The sequence below is a fragment of the Schistocerca nitens genome, chromosome 10, assembly GCF_023898315.1.
Source record: "Schistocerca nitens isolate TAMUIC-IGC-003100 chromosome 10, iqSchNite1.1, whole genome shotgun sequence".
In the NCBI taxonomy this organism is placed as follows: Eukaryota; Metazoa; Arthropoda; class Insecta; order Orthoptera; family Acrididae; genus Schistocerca; species Schistocerca nitens.
In genome coordinates this window covers 97,509,918-97,532,189 of record NC_064623.1, presented here as the reverse complement: position 1 = coordinate 97,532,189, position 22,272 = coordinate 97,509,918, and the positions used below count along the sequence as shown (strand labels likewise).

The 22,272-nt window shown below is 41.1% G+C and overlaps 1 protein-coding gene across 2 annotated transcripts in view; it reads left to right on the top strand.

The window, feature by feature from the left end:
- LOC126210148 (uncharacterized) overlaps positions 1–22,272 on the top strand; it is a 571,076-nt gene that overhangs the window by 251,409 nt on the left and 297,395 nt on the right. For both annotated transcript variants that reach the window (XM_049939299.1, XM_049939298.1), the window contains exon 4: positions 10,454–10,823. In XM_049939299.1, the coding sequence (XP_049795256.1) occupies positions 10,454–10,823 (370 nt within the window). The remainder of the gene's footprint in view (positions 1–10,453; positions 10,824–22,272) is intronic.

Here is a 22,272-nt window from a genome sequence, read left to right as displayed (position 1 = left end):
TGCGTGTCACTACCACAGCACCCGCCTACATTGATGCTTTAAGCACCTTCTTGCTTCCCACTGTTGAAAAACAATTCGGGGATGGCGAATGTATCTTCCATCACTATCGAGCACCTGTTCATAATGCACGGCCTGTGGCGGAGTGGTTACGCGACAATAACGTCCCTGTAATGGACTGGCCTGCACAGAGTCCCGACCTGAATCCTATAGAACGCCTTTGGGATGCTTTGGAACGCCGACTTCGTGCCAGGCCTCGCCGACCGAGATCGATACCGCTCCTCATTGCCTCACTCCGTGAAGCATGGGCTGCCACTCCCCAAGAAACCTTCCAGCACCTGACTGAACGTATGCCTGCGAGAGTGGAAGCTGTCATCAAGGCTATGGGCAGCCCAACACCATACTGAATTCCAACATTACCGTTGGAGGGCGCCACGAACTTGTAAGTCATTTTCAGCCAAGTGTCCAGATACTTTTGATCACATAGTATGTATCATTGTGCTGCAGTAGTTCACGAGACACAGCGTCATAAATATTGAGCTAGTGAAATAGAAATTGCAGGGCAAAATTCGCTAGAGATATGGCTGAATTATGTCTACAAATATGTCAAACATACGTGAGGGGTGTGAAGCTCCTACTAAACTCGTAGATGTATTTCAGTCAAAACTCGTTTACATCCTTCTTGCAAGCTTGAAAGACATACTTCAAATGGTTCAAATGGCTCTGAGCACTATGGGACTCAACTGCTGTGGTCATAAGTCCCCTAGAACTTAGAACTACTTAAACCTAACTAACCTAAGGACATCACACACATCCATGCCCGAGGCAGGATTCGAACCTGCGACCGTAGTGGTCGTGCGGTTCCAGACTGTAGCGCCTTTAACCGCTCGGCCACTCCGGCCGGCACGAAAGACATACTATGGGGGTAAGAACCAGCAACCTTCTATTGGGGTAGGAGAAGATGAACAGAGGGAAATGAACGCAAAGGGGAAAAGAGGTGATAGACAGATTGAAGAGGAGAGGACTAAGAAAGAGGGGAGGAGGAGATAGATAGACAGCGGGTAGGACGAAATGGACTAACAAAAGCCTGGAATAAATAAATATTCGGGCAATTCGGGGTACTCTGCTAGTTACCGTTATAAACTGTCTGAATATATGTCTTAGGGAAGCTTAGATCTAAGTGCGCAGATACCTCGATTATATTCATGCAGTATTTGAGAATGAGAGCACTTATTGTTAGTGACTTGCACATAATTTTGAAATTACGAAACTCTAGCTCGCTGAAACCTCCGCCTCCTCCCCCACAAGGTGATTAAAGGAAAGAAGTTTATCGCCTACTACATTTCACTGTTCATGCAGTGAGACTGCCGCACCTGAATGACGTTTTAATTTATTTCTTATTTTCTACTAGCTGCATTCGCAACACACTTTTCAGTGTCCAGATGTAGCACTGAACGTAACTAAAGCACTCCGTCTTCAGGCCACAAGTGGTCCATCGGTACCATCCGACCGACGTCTCGTCCTCAGCTGAGGATGCGGTTGCGACTGGCATGTGGTCAGCACACCGCTCTCCCAGTCGTTATGATGGTTTTCTTTGACCGGAGCCGCTACTACTCGGCCGAGTAGCTCCTCAATTGGCATCACGAGCCTGAGTGCACCCCGAAAAATGGCAACAGCCCACGACGGCGCAGATGGTCACCCATCCAAGTGCCGGAAACACTCGACAGCGCTTAACTTCGGTGATCTGACGGGAACCGGTGTATCCACTGCGGTGAGGCCGTTGCATTGAATGTAAGTGCAAAGTCGTATCATTAAACGAGACATGGTTCAGGAGCTATGACGTCACAAACATGGACGCTGCTTCCAAAACTAGCTTTTGCTTAAAACGAAGCGCAAATTTCCCAGAATATGCTCTAAACCTTTTCTCGCTTACGGGCTTAACGTGAAATATTTAACGCATTAGCTCATTTGCATGCAGCTTTACTGTATGATTAAATGATGTTGTTGTCCTCTTGGGTAAAATATTCCGGAGGTAAAATATTCCCCCATTCGGATCTCCGGGCGGGGACTACTCAAGAGGATGTCATCATCAGGAGAAAGAAAACTGGCGTTCTACGGATCCCTTAATCGGGCAGGTATATTAGAAAATTTAAAAAGGGAAATGGATAGGTTAAAGTTAGATATAGTGGGAATTAGTGAAGTTCGGTGGCAGGAGGAACAAGACTTCTGGTCAGGTGAATACAGGGTTATAAATACAGTATCAAATAGGGGTAATGCAGGAGTAGGTTTAATAATGAATAAAAAAATGGGAGTGCGAGTAAGCTACCACAAACAGCATAGTGAACGCCTTATTGTGGCCAAGATAGACACGAAGCCCACGCCTACCACAGTAGTACAAGTTTATATGCCAACTAGCTCTGCAGATGTCGAAGAAATTGATGAAATGTATGATGAAATAAAAGAAATTATTCACATAGTGACGGGTGACGAATATTTAATAGTCATGGGTGACTGGAATTCGGTAGTAGGAAAAGGGAGAGAAGGAAACGTAGTAGGTGAATATGGATTGGGGCTAAGAAATGAAAGAGGATGCCGCCTGGTAGAATTTTGCACAGAGCACAACTTACTCATAGCTAACACTTGGTTCAAGAATCATCAAAGAATGTTGTATGCACGGAAGAACCCTGGAGATACTAAAAGATATCAGATAGATTATATAATGGTAAGACAGAGATATAGGAACCAGTTTTTAAATTGTAAGACATTTCCAGGGGCAGATGTGGACTCTGACCACAATCTTTTGGTTATGAACTGTAGATTAAAACTGAAGAAACTGCAAAAAGGTGGGAATTTAAGGAGATGGGACCTGGATAAGCTAAAAGAACCAGAGGTTGTACAGAGTTTCAGGGAGAGCATAAGGGAGCAATTGACAGGAATGGGGGAAATAAATACAGTAGAAGAAGAATGGGTAGCTTTGAGGGATGAAGTAGTGAAGGCAGCAGAGGATCAAGTAGGTAAAAAGACGAGGGCTAGTAGAAATCCTTGGGTAACAGAAGAAATATTGAATTTAATTGATGAAAGGAGAAAATATAAAAATGCAGTAAATGAGGCAGGCAAAAAGGAATACAGACGTCTCAAAAATGAGATCGACAGGAAGTGCAAAATGGCTAAGCAGGGATGACTAGAGGACAAATGTAAGGATGTAGAGGCTTATCTCACTAGGGGTAAGATAGACACTGCCTACAGGAAAATTAAAGAGACCTTTGGAGATAAGAGAACCACTTGTATGAACATCAAGAGCTCAGATGGAAACCCAGTTCTAAGCAAAGAAGGGAAAGCAGAAAGGTGGAAGGAGTATATAGAGGGTCTATACAAGGGCGATGTACTTGAGGACAATATTATGGAAATGGAAGAGGATGTAGATGAAGATGAAATGGGAGATACGTTACTGCGTGAAGAGTTTGACAGAGCACTGAAAGACCTGAGTCGAAACAAGGCCCCCGGAGTAGACTACATTCCATTGGAACTACTGACGGTCTTGGGAGAGCCAGTCCTGACAAAACTCTACCATATGGTGAGCAAGATGAATGAAACAGGCGAAATACCCTCAGACTTCAAGAAAAATATAATAATTTCAATCCCAAAGAAAGCAGGTGTTGAGAGATGTGAAAATTACCGAACTATCAGTTTAATAAGTCACAGCTGCAAAATACTAACGCGAATTCTTTACAGACGAATGGAAAAACTGGTAGAAGCGGACCTCGGGGAAGATCAGTTTGGATTCCGTAGAAATGTTGGAACACGTGAGGCAATACTAACCTTACGACTTATCTTAGAAGAAAGATTAAGAAAAGGCAAACCTACGTTTCTAGCACTTGTAGACTTAGAGAAAACTTTTGACAACGTTAACTGGAATACTCTCTTTCAAATTCTGAAGGTGGCAGGGGTAAAATACAGGGAGCGAAAGGATATTTACAGTTTGTACAGAAACCAGATGGCAGTTATAAGAGTCGAGGGGCATGAAAGGGAAGCAGTGGTTGGGAAGGGAGTGAGACAGGGTTGTAGCCTTTCCCCGATATTATTCAATCAGTATATTGAGCAAGCAGTGAAGGAAACAAAGGAAAAATTCGGAGTAGGTATTAAAATCCATGGAGAAGAAATAAAAACTTTGAGGTTCGCCGATGACATCGTAATTCTGTCAGAGACAGCAATGACTTTGAAGAGCAGTTAAACGGAATAGATAGTGTCTTGAAAGGAGGATATAAGATGAACATCAACAGAAGCAAAACGAGGATAATGGAATGTAGTCGAATTAAGTCGAGTGATGCTGAGGGAATTAGATTAGGAAATGAGACACTTAAAGTAGTAAAGGAGTTTTGCTATTTGGGGAGCAAAATAACTGATGATGGTCGGAGTAGAGAGGATGTAAAATGTAGACTGGCAATGGCAAGGAAAGCGTTTCTGAAGAAGAGAAATTTGTTAACATCGAGTATAGATTTAAGTGTCAGGAAGTCATTTCTGAAAGTATTTGTTATGGAGTGTAGCCGTGTATGGAAGTGAAACATGGACGATAAATAGTTTGGACAAGAAGAGAATAGAAGCTTTCGAAATGTGGTGCTACAGAAGAATGCTGAAGATTAGATGGGTAGATCACATAACTAATGAGAAAGTATTGAATAGGATTGGGGAGAAGAGAAGTTTGTGGCACAACTTGACCAGAAGAAGGGATCGGTTGGTAAGACATGTTCTGAGGCATCAAGGGATCACCAATTTAGTAGTGGAGGGCAGCGTGGAGGGTAAAAATCGCAGAGGGAGAGCAAGAGATGACTACACTAAGCAGATTCAGAAGGATGTAGGTTGCAGTAGGTACTGGGAGATGAAGAAGCTTGCACAGGATAGAGTAGCATGGAGAGCTGCATGAAACCAGTCTCTGGACTGAAGACCACAACAACAACAGCTCATCTGTAATGTAATCAGAAGTATGCAGCTGTTTTATACATAGGAGTTCGACTCTGTAAAGAACCAGGAGTTTACTGGCATTTGCTACCAGGCCTGGTAACAACGCTAAACACGCTTCACGCTTTCCGCTCGCCGTTCTACCTGTCAAAGAGAACTGCAATTCGTAGATCATTCGCATACAGACCGATGGTGCGTACGTGTACGCTTCATTTTTGAGACAGTATTTCTAACACCTTTGTATCTTAGAGATCATATGCAACAGCAACGTAGTTACTCCCAGAACGTATGACCTGTGACAATCTATTGCGCTTTTTCCAGTACTTTACGCTGATTTGCTTCCAGGCTAACAAAGCTACAGGATTGAATTTTCCTTTAACGCAGATTGCTATTATTAGTTCATCACATTTCTTACCTTTAGGGTACAACGTGAGTCTAGGGTACAATTTTTGATTTTAAGAACTTGTTATCCTTCCTTCATCAGAATTATCGGGTAATTGAGGGCCGTTGAGGTAAAATATAAGAATCTTAGTCTCACTCGTAAGAATTTTTGGATAATTGTTGAGCGTTGGCGTTAAATATTAGAAATTTGGTTTACGAGACAATGCATGACGCTTTTTTTTTAATGTGATATGACGCTATGAGAAATCCAAGAATAAACGATCAATAAAACAATACGACTGCGAAAAATAAATCTGTTTTCAATACAATTTGCTTACGGTATCTGACTCCGTATCAAAATAAATGTGCAAAACGTTGATCCTCCTGTATCGAATCTTTGTTAGTTTTGAAAACAACTGCTGTACCAGAACTATTATCGTAATTGTACAACAAATTATCACTGAATAAAGCGCAACTAACATTATCTGTTAAATCTAAATCCGAAGCCGGCCGGTGTGGCGGAGCGGTTCTAGGCGCTCAGTCCGGAACCGCGGGACTGCTACGGTCGCAGGTTCGAATCCTGCCTCGGGCATGGATTTGTGTGATGTCCTTAGGTTTGAGTAGTTGTAAGTTCTAGGGGACTGATGACCTAAGATGTTGTCCCATAGTGCTCAGAACCATTTGAACCCTTTTTTTTTTAATCCGAAGGTAACACTTTCAAAAAATACTCCTCTCACAATAAACCTCTGGACTTATACCGATATTGTCATTGTGTTGATGAAATTTATGGCTTACCTGTGCGAAACGGACCGGTCGTCTTCTCTGCAACATAGGTTTTTATAAAAATAATGACTTCACTGTCAAAATTAAGTTTCACCTGCGGTACCGCGGTGTGGAATGCAAAGCGGGATTTCATCATTACTCAAAAATGTTACTCAGCAGACAACTCGCGATGTGCAACGTGAGTGCGCATGAATGCAAATGAAAAATCGAGAGCTAATCTCACCGACAAAGAAATAACTGAATCGACACTAATATTTAATCGAGCTTCATTAAGCCATAGCAACAATACAAGTTTCCACACTTCTAAAACATGAATTCGCAATATGACTCTTCAGCATTTATCACTGTAGTGAAAGACAACCATATAACCTCATTACAAAAAACCTTACACAAAATCTAAACCGTAAGTACTGTTGTAAGTGTAAGTACACTAAATAATTACGAATATAACAAAACCACGTTACCTTTAAATGTTAGGAACCTCATTCATACAATATTATAATCCTTCTGCTTAATATCTCTCTTTAAGCATCATATTACAAAAATTGCATCAAATAATGCTGCCTCCATTGCAGGCCAGGCCAGCTTCCGTCCATTTCGAACCAAATACATTACCACACAGTTGCTACTCGCTCACACTGATGAAGTAAACTTAACCACTCCGACCAGCATCTCCGCTCTCGAACATAGTCCCAAAGTATATGATTATAAGAGCAATGTTAAAGCGATATTACAAGGCCTGAGAACGTTTATCAAATTTACAAATTAGTCCATATTTGTGGACCATGACATATTCAGAATCATCATAGCGAATAGGACGGCCACCATTCAAAGTCAGCAAATTTTTTTCAGTGCACTGAGGCCTGGTCAATGCATTAGGTTTAGTGGGCTTAGCGCAACGTTGAAGCTCTCAGCGTAAGTTTTAGAATCCTGTCACCGTAGCAGGCTATGACGAAAGACGCTGTAGATGTTCTCGATACTGGTGCATTTCCTCTTCACGACCAAGATTTTCATATATTCTTCTTTCAGAATAAAATTGCCTGCTTGTGTAGCAACGTCTGTCCCTTGTTTGCTGTGTTTGCTGTAGTATCCGGTTGTGGTTGCCAGGGCATGAGTCTTATCAGACGGAATGTTGCGGTTTACAGCTACAAGGCGAGGCCCGGTAATTTTATGTTTCCTAACTCAACAGTTTCGTTACGCCTCTTTGTTCGTTTTTCGAACATTTCCTAAGTAAGTTATTGGTGCATCTAATGTCAGTTGTTAATGCTAGCCTAATGTCTGAAGAAGCTTAAGTGTATATAATAACAGAGTACTTATTTGGGCATGTGGGTACGACATCGTCGTGTGACGATGACCAAACAAGCCGAAACCAGGTTCACTACCAAATAAATATACACGATGTACCAAAAAGAATCATTCGATTTGGCACGTCTATATTTCTGAAACTAATAAAGATATATACTGAATTTTGTTTTTTGATGAACGGGAAAGTCGACAAGGTTTTTTTTTCATACCTTTTCATAGGTGTTCAATATGCTGCCATTGAGATGCACGGCGTATGTCAACGCGGTATTCAAATTGTTCCCACACTGTAACGAGCATGTCTTGAGTTACAGCTTCCACAACTACTGTCATGCGATGTATCAGTTCATTCATTGTTGTTGATAAATAAATCACGTACAGTCAGGTCCGGTGACATTGGAGCCCAGTAACGTAAGTGGGAGCGATGCACCGTTCAGTAATCCTTTGATTTAAAAATTCCCGCACTTGAGGTGCAGTGTGGTGGTGCCCCATCCTGTTGGTAAACGAAGTCGTTCGAATCAGTCTCCAATTGTGGGAAAAGAAAGTTCTCATGCGTACCGAAGTAAGTGCTTCCTCTCTTCCTGTAACAGTGTTCTCACCAAAGAAAAATAGACCATACACCTTTTCGCGTGAAACTGCACAAAACACATTAAATTTTGGAGCATCCCGCTCATGTACAACTTCCTGTGTGTGTTCCGTATCCCATATTCTCACATTATGACGGTTCACCTTTCTATTTAAATGGTCTGTTGCCTCGTCATTAAACACTAAGTGAGGAAGAAATCTGTCATCCTCCGTCTTACCAAGAACGAATTTACAGAACTCCACACATCGTTGTTTGTCACCTCCACGAAGAGCTTACAGTAGCTGAATTTTGTATGGTTTCATGTGTAAACGTTGACGCAACACACGCTAGATGGATATCGGGGACATATTGAGCTGTCGAGCTGCACGGCGAACGGATTTTTGCGGACTCCTTGAGAAACTATGGCGGATGCGTTAGACGTCTGTGTCAAATATTCGGGGTGGGCCCGCGATTTGTCTTTACACAGACAACCTGTTTCTCGGAATTGTTTACGGCATCGTCTAATGCTCTGTGCTGTAGGAGGATCCACACCCCACCTAGTACGAAAGCCACGCAGAACAGTTATTACTGACCCACACTACGCAAAACGTACAACACAAAACGCTTTCTGTTGTCCCGACACCATTTTTACTATAACTGACGTATGAGCACACTGCTGCTATCTATCGGGAACCATGTAAAACTCGAGTTTTTGCTCTTTCCTACAGTACGTTGTTCACACACATATCTCAAATAACATAATAGTAATAATTTTTTTTAAAATTGGGTGATTATTTTTGATACACCCTGTTGTTTTGCGGAACACTAGGAAGTGTTCCCTATCTGATACTGTTATGTTCTGCGAAGCACCGACGGAAAACTCAGCTAAACAAATTTTAATTTTTCGCTGTCTTTTCACTTCTTTCTATTCTCTGCCGCAGTCTAGTTTTGCCTCTGCTGCGAAGGTAATACAGAGTAAAAAAACAGGAGACTTACTGAATGCTGGATCTTTTATTTACTTTATTTATCTGCCAGGCTCCGTGGGCCCATGTGAACCAAAGCTGCTAGGTTATGGAAACAGTCAGAACATACTTTACCGAATAATCATTAGAAAATTTATACGATGGCTGGAACTTTCATAGTGTCAACTGGTTATTTACAACTTAAACAAAGTAGATACATGTTTCAAAGCTTCACTGTCATTCAAAGTAGTCAGTGTTTAACAGGGGCGAATCTAGGTGCCCTGACGTCATCGTTGGCAGAACACGATCGTACGGACACCTGATTGACAGTTTGAACCATTATATCGTAAAATACACACAGGACTGGGAAACAGCGATTTGTTGCTTCAATTTTGGACACCTGTGTAGGCATGTGCTTCTCACTCCACTCGAAAGTCGTACACAGATCTGAAAGCCCAGTTCCTCTGCTGTGAAATAGGTCTCGTGCCGCTGTCCGCTATACTGCACGAGCAGAACTATTGTCCTATCTTCGTCAACAGCGAGAGGTAATTGAAGCTTCCATAGTTGTCAAAATATGTGAGGTGACATCGAAGGTTTCCGAAGGTACGGTCGGCGTACAGCGGCCGCCTAATCCCACGAAAGGCGTTGTGTGTATAATAACGTGATAAGCGTCACAAAAAGTTGTATCTGAGTACCACAGATAGCTTTTGGAAGTTTGATACACTTCCGACCTAGCGTACAGTTGTTGTTGTTGTTGTTGTGGTCTACAGTTCAGAGACTGGTTTGATGCAGCTCTGATGCTACTCTATTTTGTGCAAGCTTCTTCCTCTCCCAGTACCTACTGCAGCCTACATCCTTCTGAATCTGCTTAGTCTCTCAGTCCCCCTCTAAGATTTTTACCCTCTACGCTGCCCTCCAATACTAAATTGGTGATCCCTTGATGCCTCAGAACACGTCCTACCAACCGATCCCTTCTTCTAGTCAAGTTGTGCCACAAATTCCTCTTCTCCTCAATTCTATTCAATACCTCCTCATTAGTTACGTGCTCTACCCATATAATCTTCAGCATTCTTCTGTAGCACCATATTTCGAAAGCTCCTATTCTCTTCTTATCTAAACTAGTTATTGTCCATGTTTCCATACATGACTACACAGTACACTCCACACAAATACTTTCAGATACGATTTCCTGACATTTTAATCTATTCTGGATGTTAACAAATGTCTCTTCTTCAGAAACGCTTTCCTTGCCATTGCCAGTCTACATCTCTACTTCGACGATCATCAGTTATTTTGCTCCCCAAATAGGAAACTCCTTTACTACTTTAAGTGTCTCATTTCGTAATCTAATTCCCTCAGCATCACCTGATTTAATTCGACTACATTCCATCATCCTCCTTTTGTTTTTTTGTTGATGTTCGTCTTATATCCTCCTTTCAAGACACTGTCCATTCCGCTCAACTGCTCTTCCAGTAGAAACGGATAAAAGAAACCGCTTTTCCCGCAGAACCTGCTGCCGGCGCGCCGACCGCTGCACCAGTCGCTGGAGGACCCGGCGCCGCCCCCAGTGGCCGCCGCCCACCGGGACGCCGCCCCCGCCTCCTCCACGGAGGACCCCTCCCTGTCCGCAGTGTCCTCGGTGTCCCCCGCTGAAGACTTGGCGGCCAGCAGCGCCCTCTACAGCGAGCCCGCGGCCACCGAGGCGCTGACGTCGACGCCCGCCACGCCGGCCGCCACCAGCACCCAGGCCACCACTACCACCACCACCAGCACCACCACCACGACCACCACCACCACCACCACCCCTGCGCCGACCACCGCCGCCGCCTCAACGGCTGCAGTGAGTGCCTCTAAGGGCAACGCAGATTCCACTGCAGGTCAGTCCGCAGTTGTCCAGCCGCTATCCTCGATACTTTCACCTGCTGGTCAGTTAGTTGATTTTCCATGGATTACTCTTCTTCTCTGTTTGTGATTTTGCCCATCGGCATGGTTATGAACGCATTTAGTAAGGTCAGTTTAAGGGGTGTCTGATAAGGCTGTTGATAATATATCGAGCATCGATTTTTTTGCATTGGCTATCGACATACAGTATATCGGAGAGTTTCTGTCATGTGTTTATCGATACATCGGTATTATATTTTAACTAAAGTTCAGTCTTGATCACAAAACTTATGTCTCAATAACATAGGTGACCGGTTTCGGTTATATTTATATAACCATCTTCAGACCTGTGAATTAATTTTAGAAAATACGAGAGACCAATCTTAAAATAAAATGAAAAGTGTCTAATGAGAACAAAATTTGAACAAGATAAAATTAAACTTATTATACCCATGGCTTCCTTGGAGGATGGTAGGCGGAGCGCTCCTCAGCTGCTACGAAGTCAACTGATGGTTATGAGTGCTGAGCATGAGCTTAAACATGCAGAGGCTCCGCCTCCTTCCTCTCACACTACTTCACAACTGCCAATCTGCGTTCACAATATGACCGTATCTTCAAAGTATAAAAGTACGAAATACGCTAATAACATACAATTGATTCATTTAAAATGTCTGGTTAACAGATAGTTAGTATGTGTAAAACTTGTTTATATTTTAGATAAAAACGGTAAACTACTATGTGTAATAGCTGTGCCCTCTATGAGCAACCTTAATACTATTACAGTGTCAGTTAAATCAAAGATGTAAAAGTCCTTGGAGTTGTGGTATATTATAGCGAGTCGCCTACATCACAATTGCATCTTTGATGGATGTTGCAGAATCGTCTTACTTTAACTGTAGCTTTCATAGTTCAAATGGTTCAAATGGCTCTGAGCACTATGGGACTCAACTGCTGAGGTCATTAGTCCCCTAGAACTTAGAACTACTTAAACCTAACTAACCTAAGGACATCACAAACATCCATGCCCGAGGCAGGATTCGAACCTGCGACCGGAGCGGTCTCGCGGTTCCAGACTGCAGCGCCTTTAACCGCACGGCCACTTCGGCCGGCAGCTTTCATAGTGACATTCTTTATAACAGTAGGGTAGCTGCCAACAGTACGTCTGAATAACTGATGAGACCGCTGATTAAATATTTAGAACTCATCGATCTAATAGTTTTTATAATAATCAATCTCAATTTAATAAAAATTTTATATGGTCTATAGCATATTTTTCATACATAGCTTTTGCCATGGGTATAACTAATCTTATATTTTAAAACAAAAGAGTGCCGATATTTTATTTAACATATTTCTTTCGCAATTTGCGATAAATATTTGAAGTTTTCAGTTGAAATTGTAGCAGAACGTAACTTTACTTTCACTGTTTCAACGAGTCTTACTACTTTTTGAGCTTTCACCACGTCCAGTCTTTCTTCTTGACTGTGTGAAGCAAGTATAGATGGCACAAATGAAGCATTCCGATTGCACTAGTGATGGCAGTATGAATGGAATAACAAGATTTCCGATGTGATTTATATTTGGTGTATTTTTTGTTTTCAGGCTGTAACCTTTTCGGATGTGATTAATATTATATCTGGAACTGTACATTGGTGTTGTTACATTTCTGTACATTTGCACAATAATGAGGAGGTCCAGAATAGTTCGAAAAAAAAAAAAAACAACGCTGAATGCACTTAGATTTTTCGCAACAAGCACAGAGAAGAATTATAATACCACTTCATATATGTTTCAGTTTCATACTAACGATGGTATACGTTTTGCTATTAGTCAAATGTTGAAATAAAAAACATAATAGTAGGGGGGATTTCGAAAAAAATGACTTGATAAATTTAGGTGCACAGTTGTAACATACATTAAAATCCATGGACCGTTTATTAGAAGGTTTTTTTATTTATTTTTGTTGTGTGTTACCGTTTCTATGGTATTCATTGTTGTTGTTGTTGTTGTGGTCTTCAGTCCAGAGACTGGTTTGACACAGCTCTCCATGCTATCTATCATTCTTCATCTCCAAGTACCTACTGTACCCTACATCCTTCTGAACCTGCTTAGTGTATTCATCTCTTGATCTCCCTCTACGATTCTTACGCTCCACGCCGCTCTCCAGTACTAAATTGGTGATCCCTTGATGCCTCAGAACAAATCCTACGAACCGATCCCTTCTTCTAGTCAAGTTGTGCCATAAATTCCTCGTCTTCCCAATTCTGTTCAGTACCTCCTCATTAGTTACATGACCTACCCATCTAATCTTCAGCATTCTTCTTTTGCACCACTTTTCAAAAGTTTCTATTCTCTTCTTGCCTAAACTATCTATCGTCCATGTTTCACATCCATACATGGCTACACTCCATATAAATACTTTTACAGAAGACTTCCTGACACTTAAATCTGTATTCGATGTTAACAAAATTTTCTTCTTAAACGCTTTTCTTGCCATTACCAGTCTACATTTTATATCCTCTCTACTTCGACCATCATCAGTTATTTTCCTTCCCAAACAGCAAAACTCATCTACTACTTTAAGAGACTCATTTCCTAATCTAATTCCCTCAGCGTCTCCTGATTTAATTAGACTACATTCCACTATCGTCGTTTTGCTTTTGTTGATGTTCATCTTATATCCTCCTTTCAAGACACTGTCCATTCCGTTTACTGCTCTTCCAGGTCCTCTGACAGAATTACAACGTCATCGGCAAACCTCATCCCTTCTCCATGCATTTTAATTTTTGTTTTGTTTCCTTTACTGCTTGCTCAATATACAGATTGAATAACATCTGCGATAGGCTACAACCCTAACCCACTCCCATCCCAACCACTGCTTCCTTTTCGTGCCCCTCGACTCTTATAACTGCCATGTGGTTTCTGTAAAAAGTGTAAATAGCGTTTATCTCCCTGTGTCTGATCCCTGCCGCCTTAAGAATTTGAAAGAAAGTATTCGATTTCTCTAAGAAAAATATTCATTAAGAAACATAAAACTCAGTCTTTTTCAAGGGGCCTTTCCATCCCGTTAATGGTCGTATGGGCCCGTATAAAAAACGTGTCTCTAATTTGGTTCTACATGACAACATATTCAAAGCCCATCAAACCGAAGTGTATCCGTTGGGTAGGTTCACTTGTCAGAACGGGTGGAATCCATGCAGTAGAGTACACCAGCTGCATTAAAAAACAATTTTTAACCCAACGAGTGTGCTATTTCTTCACATTGGCAACAGCAGCTGATGAACAAAAATCTCAGTGACAAGACTGGTCTTTGCTGGGGACGGAGACTTGTGAGGGGAAATGCTGACGTAATCGGCGGTCGTCGCTACCAACAGAAACTGCAGCGTGTAGCTTCACCACGCAATTTTCACACTACAAATGCTAGGTCGCTGGCATTTACAGAAATGAAAAAACAGGGCAGTCGACACGAAGTGTTCCAGACAAATCAGATATGTGACGAAACCGAATGACGGACCCGTTGGACACCTTCCAGCTAGCTTGTTGATGTACAGAATGTCTAATAATAAATCAGTACTTAAATATACAGCTGTTAAACTGGCAGTATATTTTGAATGTGCAGCGGATATATTTTTTGCATCGATATACCGATATTTTTTTCCGATGAGTCGATGGCTGTCAATGACATTACTTTAAATATCGATGTATCGGTTTCCCGATACTTTCAAAAATATCAACAGTCCTAGAGTCTGCACGCCCTTACTGTCACTTCACCCTTAGCCCCGTGGGCTGTATACGTGTACCCCAACGGCACAAAAGGAGAGTAGGGAACGAAAGTTTTGTAAACGTTTTCGAAATTGTATTACTTAGACGGCACTTGTGCACTAACTCGGTGTGTGGGATGTGGAAAACCGGCAAAAAGCCACTTCCATGTTGACCGGCGTAGCGATCCCCGCTGTTAATGCGCGCGGGCCGTTTCGATACGGAGCCTGCGCACTTCCCCAAACCCGGAAGCCACGATTAAGACGAACAGCTATCCGGTAGGGATGGCAAAAACCGCCCAGTTAAAACCGATACCGGTGTTTTAGGTCTGAACAACCGATTTTTTCGGGAGTTATTTGGCCTCAGTTATAACAGGAGTTCTTTATTTTTTGCTAATTATTATTACTATCCGGTTTCACAACGTAACATTTAGCATTGTCCAGTACCCCAAGATTACGCATGAAATTTAATTTTCATCCTCCGTTTTTGTCTATCTGTTCACAAATTTTCTTCAATATTTCTTCTTCAGTAGTGTCCTACTAATATGTCTCTGTAATTTTTTCTTTATCGTTATTGACACTCCTCGGTTTGCCATTTGATGTTTTTGCACCCCACCCTATAAGTGTATATAGGATCCTTTATTTTCTATGCCGTATCCCTTATTTTTTGTTTCTGATAACCCAATAATGTGCTTTTTTCTGTTTCCTAATTATTTAGTCTTCTCTATTCCTTAGTCCTCAATTGTTCCATGTTCCAATTTTCATATCCGGTTACCGTAGCTTTATTCGTTTACCATTTAATCCACACGGCTTTTTATCATCTATGTCTTTTAACATTGTATCTTTTTCGAATGAAGGGAGTTGGCCCATAGCATCAATCCCCATCCTGGAAGATCAGATTTTTTTTTTTCAAGGTTATCTTCCTTTAGCCTTTGATAAGCCGGTATCTAACTACAAGGTAGCAGCTGTTAGTTTTGCTAATAGCTGGGTTAAAAACGAAACATCAGTTAGCCGTACCATTACTGCTAAAATGTAGTTTTTAAATACACGTTTTTTCACAAAGGAGTAATTTTTATATATATTTGGAATGGTTCGAAATACTACTGTAGAAAATGGGGAAAGCGATCAGTGCTATTTTTATAACAATGCCGACAGAAACAAGCAACAAACGCGTGGCATAATAAATGGTACGTCATTGTTGAGACAATGCTGTAACTGTTATCTTGTGGCGTGGCTACGCACGTGCGAGCAGCCTGCAACAGTTGATCGTCAGGTATCTACGGTAGTTCCTCACTGTCGTCGCCGGACGTCAGTTGTATTACACGATGCCACCATCCCTATCCTGCAAAACTGTGGTGGCAATGCTTTTGCTTTAAAAGATTAAAAACAAGAAGAGCCACAACAAACTTGCGATATCATCGCGGGAGAAACTTCAAAACTTAACGATTCATTCATAGCTTACGATAAAAATGAAAAGTAATAGTTTACGGTAAAAGTAAAAAGTAGCTGATCTGCTTTCTGTCTGCGTTACGTGCCTTTATCTGCTTGTAGCCCTTGAAAAAGGACAAATTAACGCGGAAAATAGAGTTCTCCAACCTCAGTTTTCACCCTTTAGCAGTGACTATTCGTAATGACCAAATAGTGGTGTGATACAGGATTACATCATGAATTTTGAGCAGAGTTTCAGAGATTTTTTGTGGTATGCAACCACTCGTCACGTGCCGATAACGGTGGACGGACTAACTTTTTTTGTTTGCGTATTTCATTTAATTTTTTCATCCCGTGTATCTTGAAACTTTGAGAGCCAAAATTTCTCAGTCCTTGTTCGATTTCTACAATTATTACAGGAAATAATAGGAATAAAAAACAGAAAATCGGTTATTTCAGAAACCGTTTGTTACCGAAAACCGGTTGTTTCACCTATAACCGTCGTCCCTGCTATCCACACGAGTAGTTTTTCATAGATTACTAATGCCGACATATCCGCCGTGATACATTCCCAAACTGTGCTGATATTTGAAACTTATCGTTTTAGTTTAATGCTGCTTTCTGGTGTGCTGCCGAATTGTCAATTCCATTTTTCTGCACAATATCGTTATATTGACGAACGGACCATCCGTCTCCTTCTAGTGCCGCCGAGTTTGCTGTTACGTGCACTCGCCTGCCTGGATTCCAACCGTCCTGAAAAAGGAACCTATCCAAGGAATACACTTCAGTTTTGATGGACTTTGAAAATGTTGAATTGTAGAGCAAAATTAAAGACACGTATTTTTTTATACGTGTTCATACAGACGTTAAGGGGGTGGAACGACCCCTTGAAAAAAATTGAGTTTAATATTTCTGGATGAACACCGTTGAAATCAAAATAAACGTTCTATGTATTTTCATGTACTTTACAATGATGCATTCAGATCTGTCAGAAAAGTCATTTTTTTCGAAATTCCCTGCCCACGCTATTTTTTTATTTCAGCATTGGACTAAGTACCGTTAATACTAAATCCAGACATTAAAACTGAATTCAAACATATACGATGAACTGATATTACAACTGTTTGTTGTCCTTGGAGCTCAAAATCAATGTGCATTGAGCATTTTTTACACCCGAATTATTCTGCACTTCATTATTGTACAGATTTACAGTAATGTTAGAACACTAACGTACAAACAATTTCAGGTATAACATAATCCAATCCGAAAAGATTACAGCTTCAAAGAAAAAAAATACACCCTATATAAAAAGAAAACACAAATACAATACAGAATACTTTATATTTTATAAAATTAAATTCGGAAATTTGTGGTAAAGTTCTATGGAACCAAACTGCAATGGTCATCGGTCCCTAGGTTTCCACACTGATTAAACTAACTTACGAATTTGTGTGTGTGTGTGTGTGTGTGTGTGCGTGCAAAATATGCAATTAGAATATGTTTATCTGGCAAAGACGTATTACACAATCCAACATTTCAATTGGTACCGAAGTGAACACATATCGGGCACACGAAGAACTATATAGAAATATCTTCTAGCCTGTTTTCACCAAATGCATCTTTGGAATACCACTTCATCATATGCGATTGAATTTGATATTATCGATTCTATACGTTTTACAATTAGTTAAATGTCGATATATATATAGGGTGGTTCATTGATCGTGACCGGGCCAAATATCTCATGAAATAAGCGTCAAAAGAAAAAAAACTACAAAGGACGAAACTTGTCTAGCTTGAAGTGGAAAACCAGATGGCGCTATGGTTGGCCCGCTAGTAGACGCTGCCATAGGTCAAACGGATATCAACTGCGATTTTTAAATAGGAATCCCCATATCAACTGCGATTTTTAAATAGGAATCCCCATATCAACTGCGATTTTTAAATAGGAATCCCCATATCAACTGCGATTTTTAAATAGGAATCCCCATTTTTATTTCATATTCGTGTAGTACGTAAAGAAATATGAATGTTTTACTTTCTAACAACCCTACCACAACAAAGGTCAAAATTTTAATAACGATTGTGGTGTTGCTCACGCTGCTAAATACTACATTATCGGGCAACAACAGTCATATTATGTGGCAGGTGTCATTAGAGCACAGTTAATAGTCATTTCATGTAATAATGAAAAACCTAGGCACTCATTTTTTGTGTTTCCCACGCTGGTCTCGTCGTAAAATCATGGCTCAATCTTTGAAAATCTAGGTGGTTATGATTCCAAGCTCGGATGCAAAGAGGACTAGGTTTTATTTTGCTATATTCAAAAGTTTTGTAGATGCGCTTCACAAACCATTCTTGATGATTACACTTTTGCAGGATAATGGTGATGTAAAAAACGCAATCAGCACTCCGAATTTAAGTTACACTTCTTTTTAATTCCTTTTATTGCAATATCACGCGACACACTAAACATCACTTCAGAATACAAAACATACTTGAAAACACCTTCCTCACAGTCACTGTTAAAGTTCACGTTTTATAAGCTGACGACAATATTCGTCTTTCCAACATGACGTCCACGCCTTGACTTTTTCAACGTCCGACTCTCTAACAAGTTAACAACTAACTATCGCTTACGCGCCCAAAAATCAGAGTTACAAGTACGTCAAAGATCATAGTGACAAAAAAAAAAAAAGAAAACAAATAAGAATAATATCATTGCAATATGAACATATCGATGTATCAAAAGTGAAATCAAATCTGAATGTTGTCTCAGAAATATGTTAAGTAGTTAACAGAAATACAGTAGAATATTACTGGTATCGAGAGGTTCAGGTGAGGTACCATAATGGTTACGTAATTCAAGTACCACTACAAGTTGGACCACTTTTTTCGCTTTGTGTTAGATGGCGCTGTAATAGTCACATACGTGTAAGTACATGGTATCACGTAACATTTCGCCAGTGCGGACGGTATTTGCTTCGTGATACATTACCCGTGTTAAAATGGACCGTTTACCAATTGCGGAAAAGGTCGATATCGTGTTGATGTATAGCAATTGTGATCAAAATGCCCAACGGGCGTGTGCTGCGCATGCTGCTCGGTATCCTGGACGACATCATCCAAGTGTCAGGACCGTTCGCCGTATGGTTACGTTATTTAAGGAAACAGTAAGTGTTGAGCGACATGTGAAACGTCAACCACGACCTGCAACAAATGATGATGCCCAAGTAGGTGTTTCAGCTGCTGTCACGGCTAATGCGCATATCAGTAGAAGACAAATCTCAAAAACGTCGGTGTTGAGAATGCTACATCAACATCGATTGCACCCGTACCACATTTCTATGCACCAGGAATTGCATGGCGACGACTTTGAACGTCGTGTAAAGTTCTGCCACTGGGCACAAGAGAAATTACGGGACGATGACAGATTTTTTGCACGCGTTCTATTTAGCGACGAAGCATCATTCACCAACAGCGGTAACGTAAACCGGCATAATATGCACAGTGGGCAACGGAAAACCCACGATGGCTGCGAAAAGTGGAACATCAACGACCTTGGCGGGTTAATGTATGGTGCGGCATTATTAAAGGATAATTGGCCCCCATTTTATCGATGGGAATCTAAATGGTGCAATGTATGCTGATTTCCTACGTAATGTTCTACCGTTGTTACTACAAGATGCTTCACTGCATGTCAGTATGGCGATGTACTTCAAACATGAAGGATGCCCAGCACATAACTCGCGTGCGGTTGAAGCGGTACTGAATAGCATATTTCATGACAGGTGGATTGGTCGTCGAAGCACCATACCATGGCCCGCACGTTCACCGGATCTGAGTCGCCGGATTTCTTTCTGTGGGGAAATCTGAAGGATATTTGCCATCGTAATCCACCGAAAACGCCTGACAACACGCGTCAGCATATTGTCAAGGCATGTGCGAACATTACGGAAGGCGAACTATTCGCTGTTGAGAGCAATATCGTTACACGTATTTCCAAATGCATTGAGGTTGACAGACATCATTTTGAGCATTTATTGCATTAATGTGGTATTTACAGGTAATGACGCTGTAAGAGCATGCGTTCTCAGAAATGATAAGTTCACAAAGATACATGTATCACATTGGAACAACCGAAATAAAATGTTCAAACGTACTGTATTTTAATTTAAAAAACCTACCTGTTACCAACTGTTCGTCTAAAATTGTGAGCCATATGTTTGTGAATATTACAGCGCCATCTATCACAAAGAGAAAAAGGTGGTCCAACTAAAACATTCATATTTCTTTACGTACTACACGAGCATGTAATAAAAAATGGGGGTTCCTTTGAAAAAACCGCAGTTGATATCCGTTTGACCTGTGGCAGCGCTATCTAGCGGGCCAACCATAGAGCCATCTGGTTTACCCCTTCGAGCTAGACGAGTTTCGTTCTTTGTAATTTTTTCGTTTGGTGCTTATTTCGTGAGATATTTGGCCTGGTCACAATCAATGGACCACCCTTTATATAGCGCCACCAGCTACCAAAATGGCTCTGAGCACTATGGGACTTAACTTCTGAGGTCATCAGTCCACTATAACTTAGAACTAGTTAAACCTAACTAACCTAAGGACATCACACACATCCATGCCCGAGGCAGGATTCGAGCCTGCGGCCGTCGCGGCAGCGTGGTTCCACACTGAAGCGCCTAGAACCGCTCGGCCACGCCATCTGGCCGCCAGGTTCCGGGACGTCAAGAAACTATACGGGCTGAAGCGGGAAAATTCTACGATTTTCCACAACAAATTCTGCATTTATTCAACCGAAAGTGGTCGAAAAATAAATTTGTTGCAATACATATTAACCGCCTCTCGTACATTAAGGCCCATCCTTCACATTGTTTACGTCATGCAGTAAGGTGTCAATAAAATTAATTTTATGTTGTTCTAGTCGCAGATTAATTTTGTGGTTTTTATACTTTATTGTTGTGAAAACTGGTAATGCAAATCTTTCTCTCATGAAGTGAATCAGTTCTGATAGTTTAGATTTGTATTTTAGAGAGGTATCAGACTGAAGTTTCGTCAACTCGCCCAGGAAACTAACAGCGGCAAGACAATGCTAAGCCACGTTTGCAAGTAAATAATTCGCATTCTTAAGAATGAGATTTTGGATAGAATTTACAATTTTTGAAATATGATGTTGCTCCAATAATATTTGAAAACAAATTCTTATTAGAAAGGACGATGGATGTTCGTGAATTATCCTATTTCTGAGATTTTATTCGAACTTACTGAACAATTTCTTGAAACATCAAACTTTACCGTTATTCACAGCTTCCCTTACACAGTCCCAGGAACTTTTCATCTGCACCACTGTACTCATCTCATCGTATTTCACTTCACGGTTATATTGTTATATTCGATGCAGTGCCCGTTGGCAGCTGGTTTGCTTGGCTGTTTGTCTGGTGTGTCGGTACGTTCATTGCACATTTCCTCGATGTTCTGACAGCCTGCCCCACGTACGATATGCCACATTCGCATAGAACGCGTTACGCAGTCGGAGACTAGAATCGCTTATCTGCCATATACTGGCCCAATATCCGGCAGACTCCTAAAGGAAATATGGCATACAGTGTACGAGGTGCGCCTAGAAAAAAACCGGACTGATGCTGGAAAAAACATTTATTTACAATTATTTACAATTTCATGTTATCTACTTCAATGTACTCTCCTCCTCGGTCTCTACACCACTCCATACGAATTTTCCACTGTTCATAGCAATGCTGCAGATCATTTTCGGTAAGTCCATACATTACTTCCGTCGCTTTTTCTTTTACTGCTTCAACAGTCTCAAATCTAGTTCCTTTCAAAGCTGACTTGTCTTTAGGGAAAAGAAAAAAGTCACAGGGGGCCAAATCAGGTGAGTAGGGTGGATGATCTAAGATGGGAATGTTGTGTTTTGCCAAAAACGTCTTGACTGACAACGCACTGTGAGCTGGGGCATTGTCTTGGTGAAGGATCCATGACTTTTTTCTCCACAAATCGTTCCGTTTTCTCCGTACTCGCTCACGTAGGGTAGCCAGGACGCTAATGTAGTAATGCTGATTCACTGTTTGTCCATCTGGTACCCAATCAATGTGCACAATCCCTTTGATGTCAAAAAAAAAAAAAAAACAATCATCATTGCCTTGAATTTCGATTTTGACATTCGTGCTTTTTTTTTTGTCGTGGAGAACCAGGATTGTCGTTTAGTTTCGGGATCGTAAGTATAAAA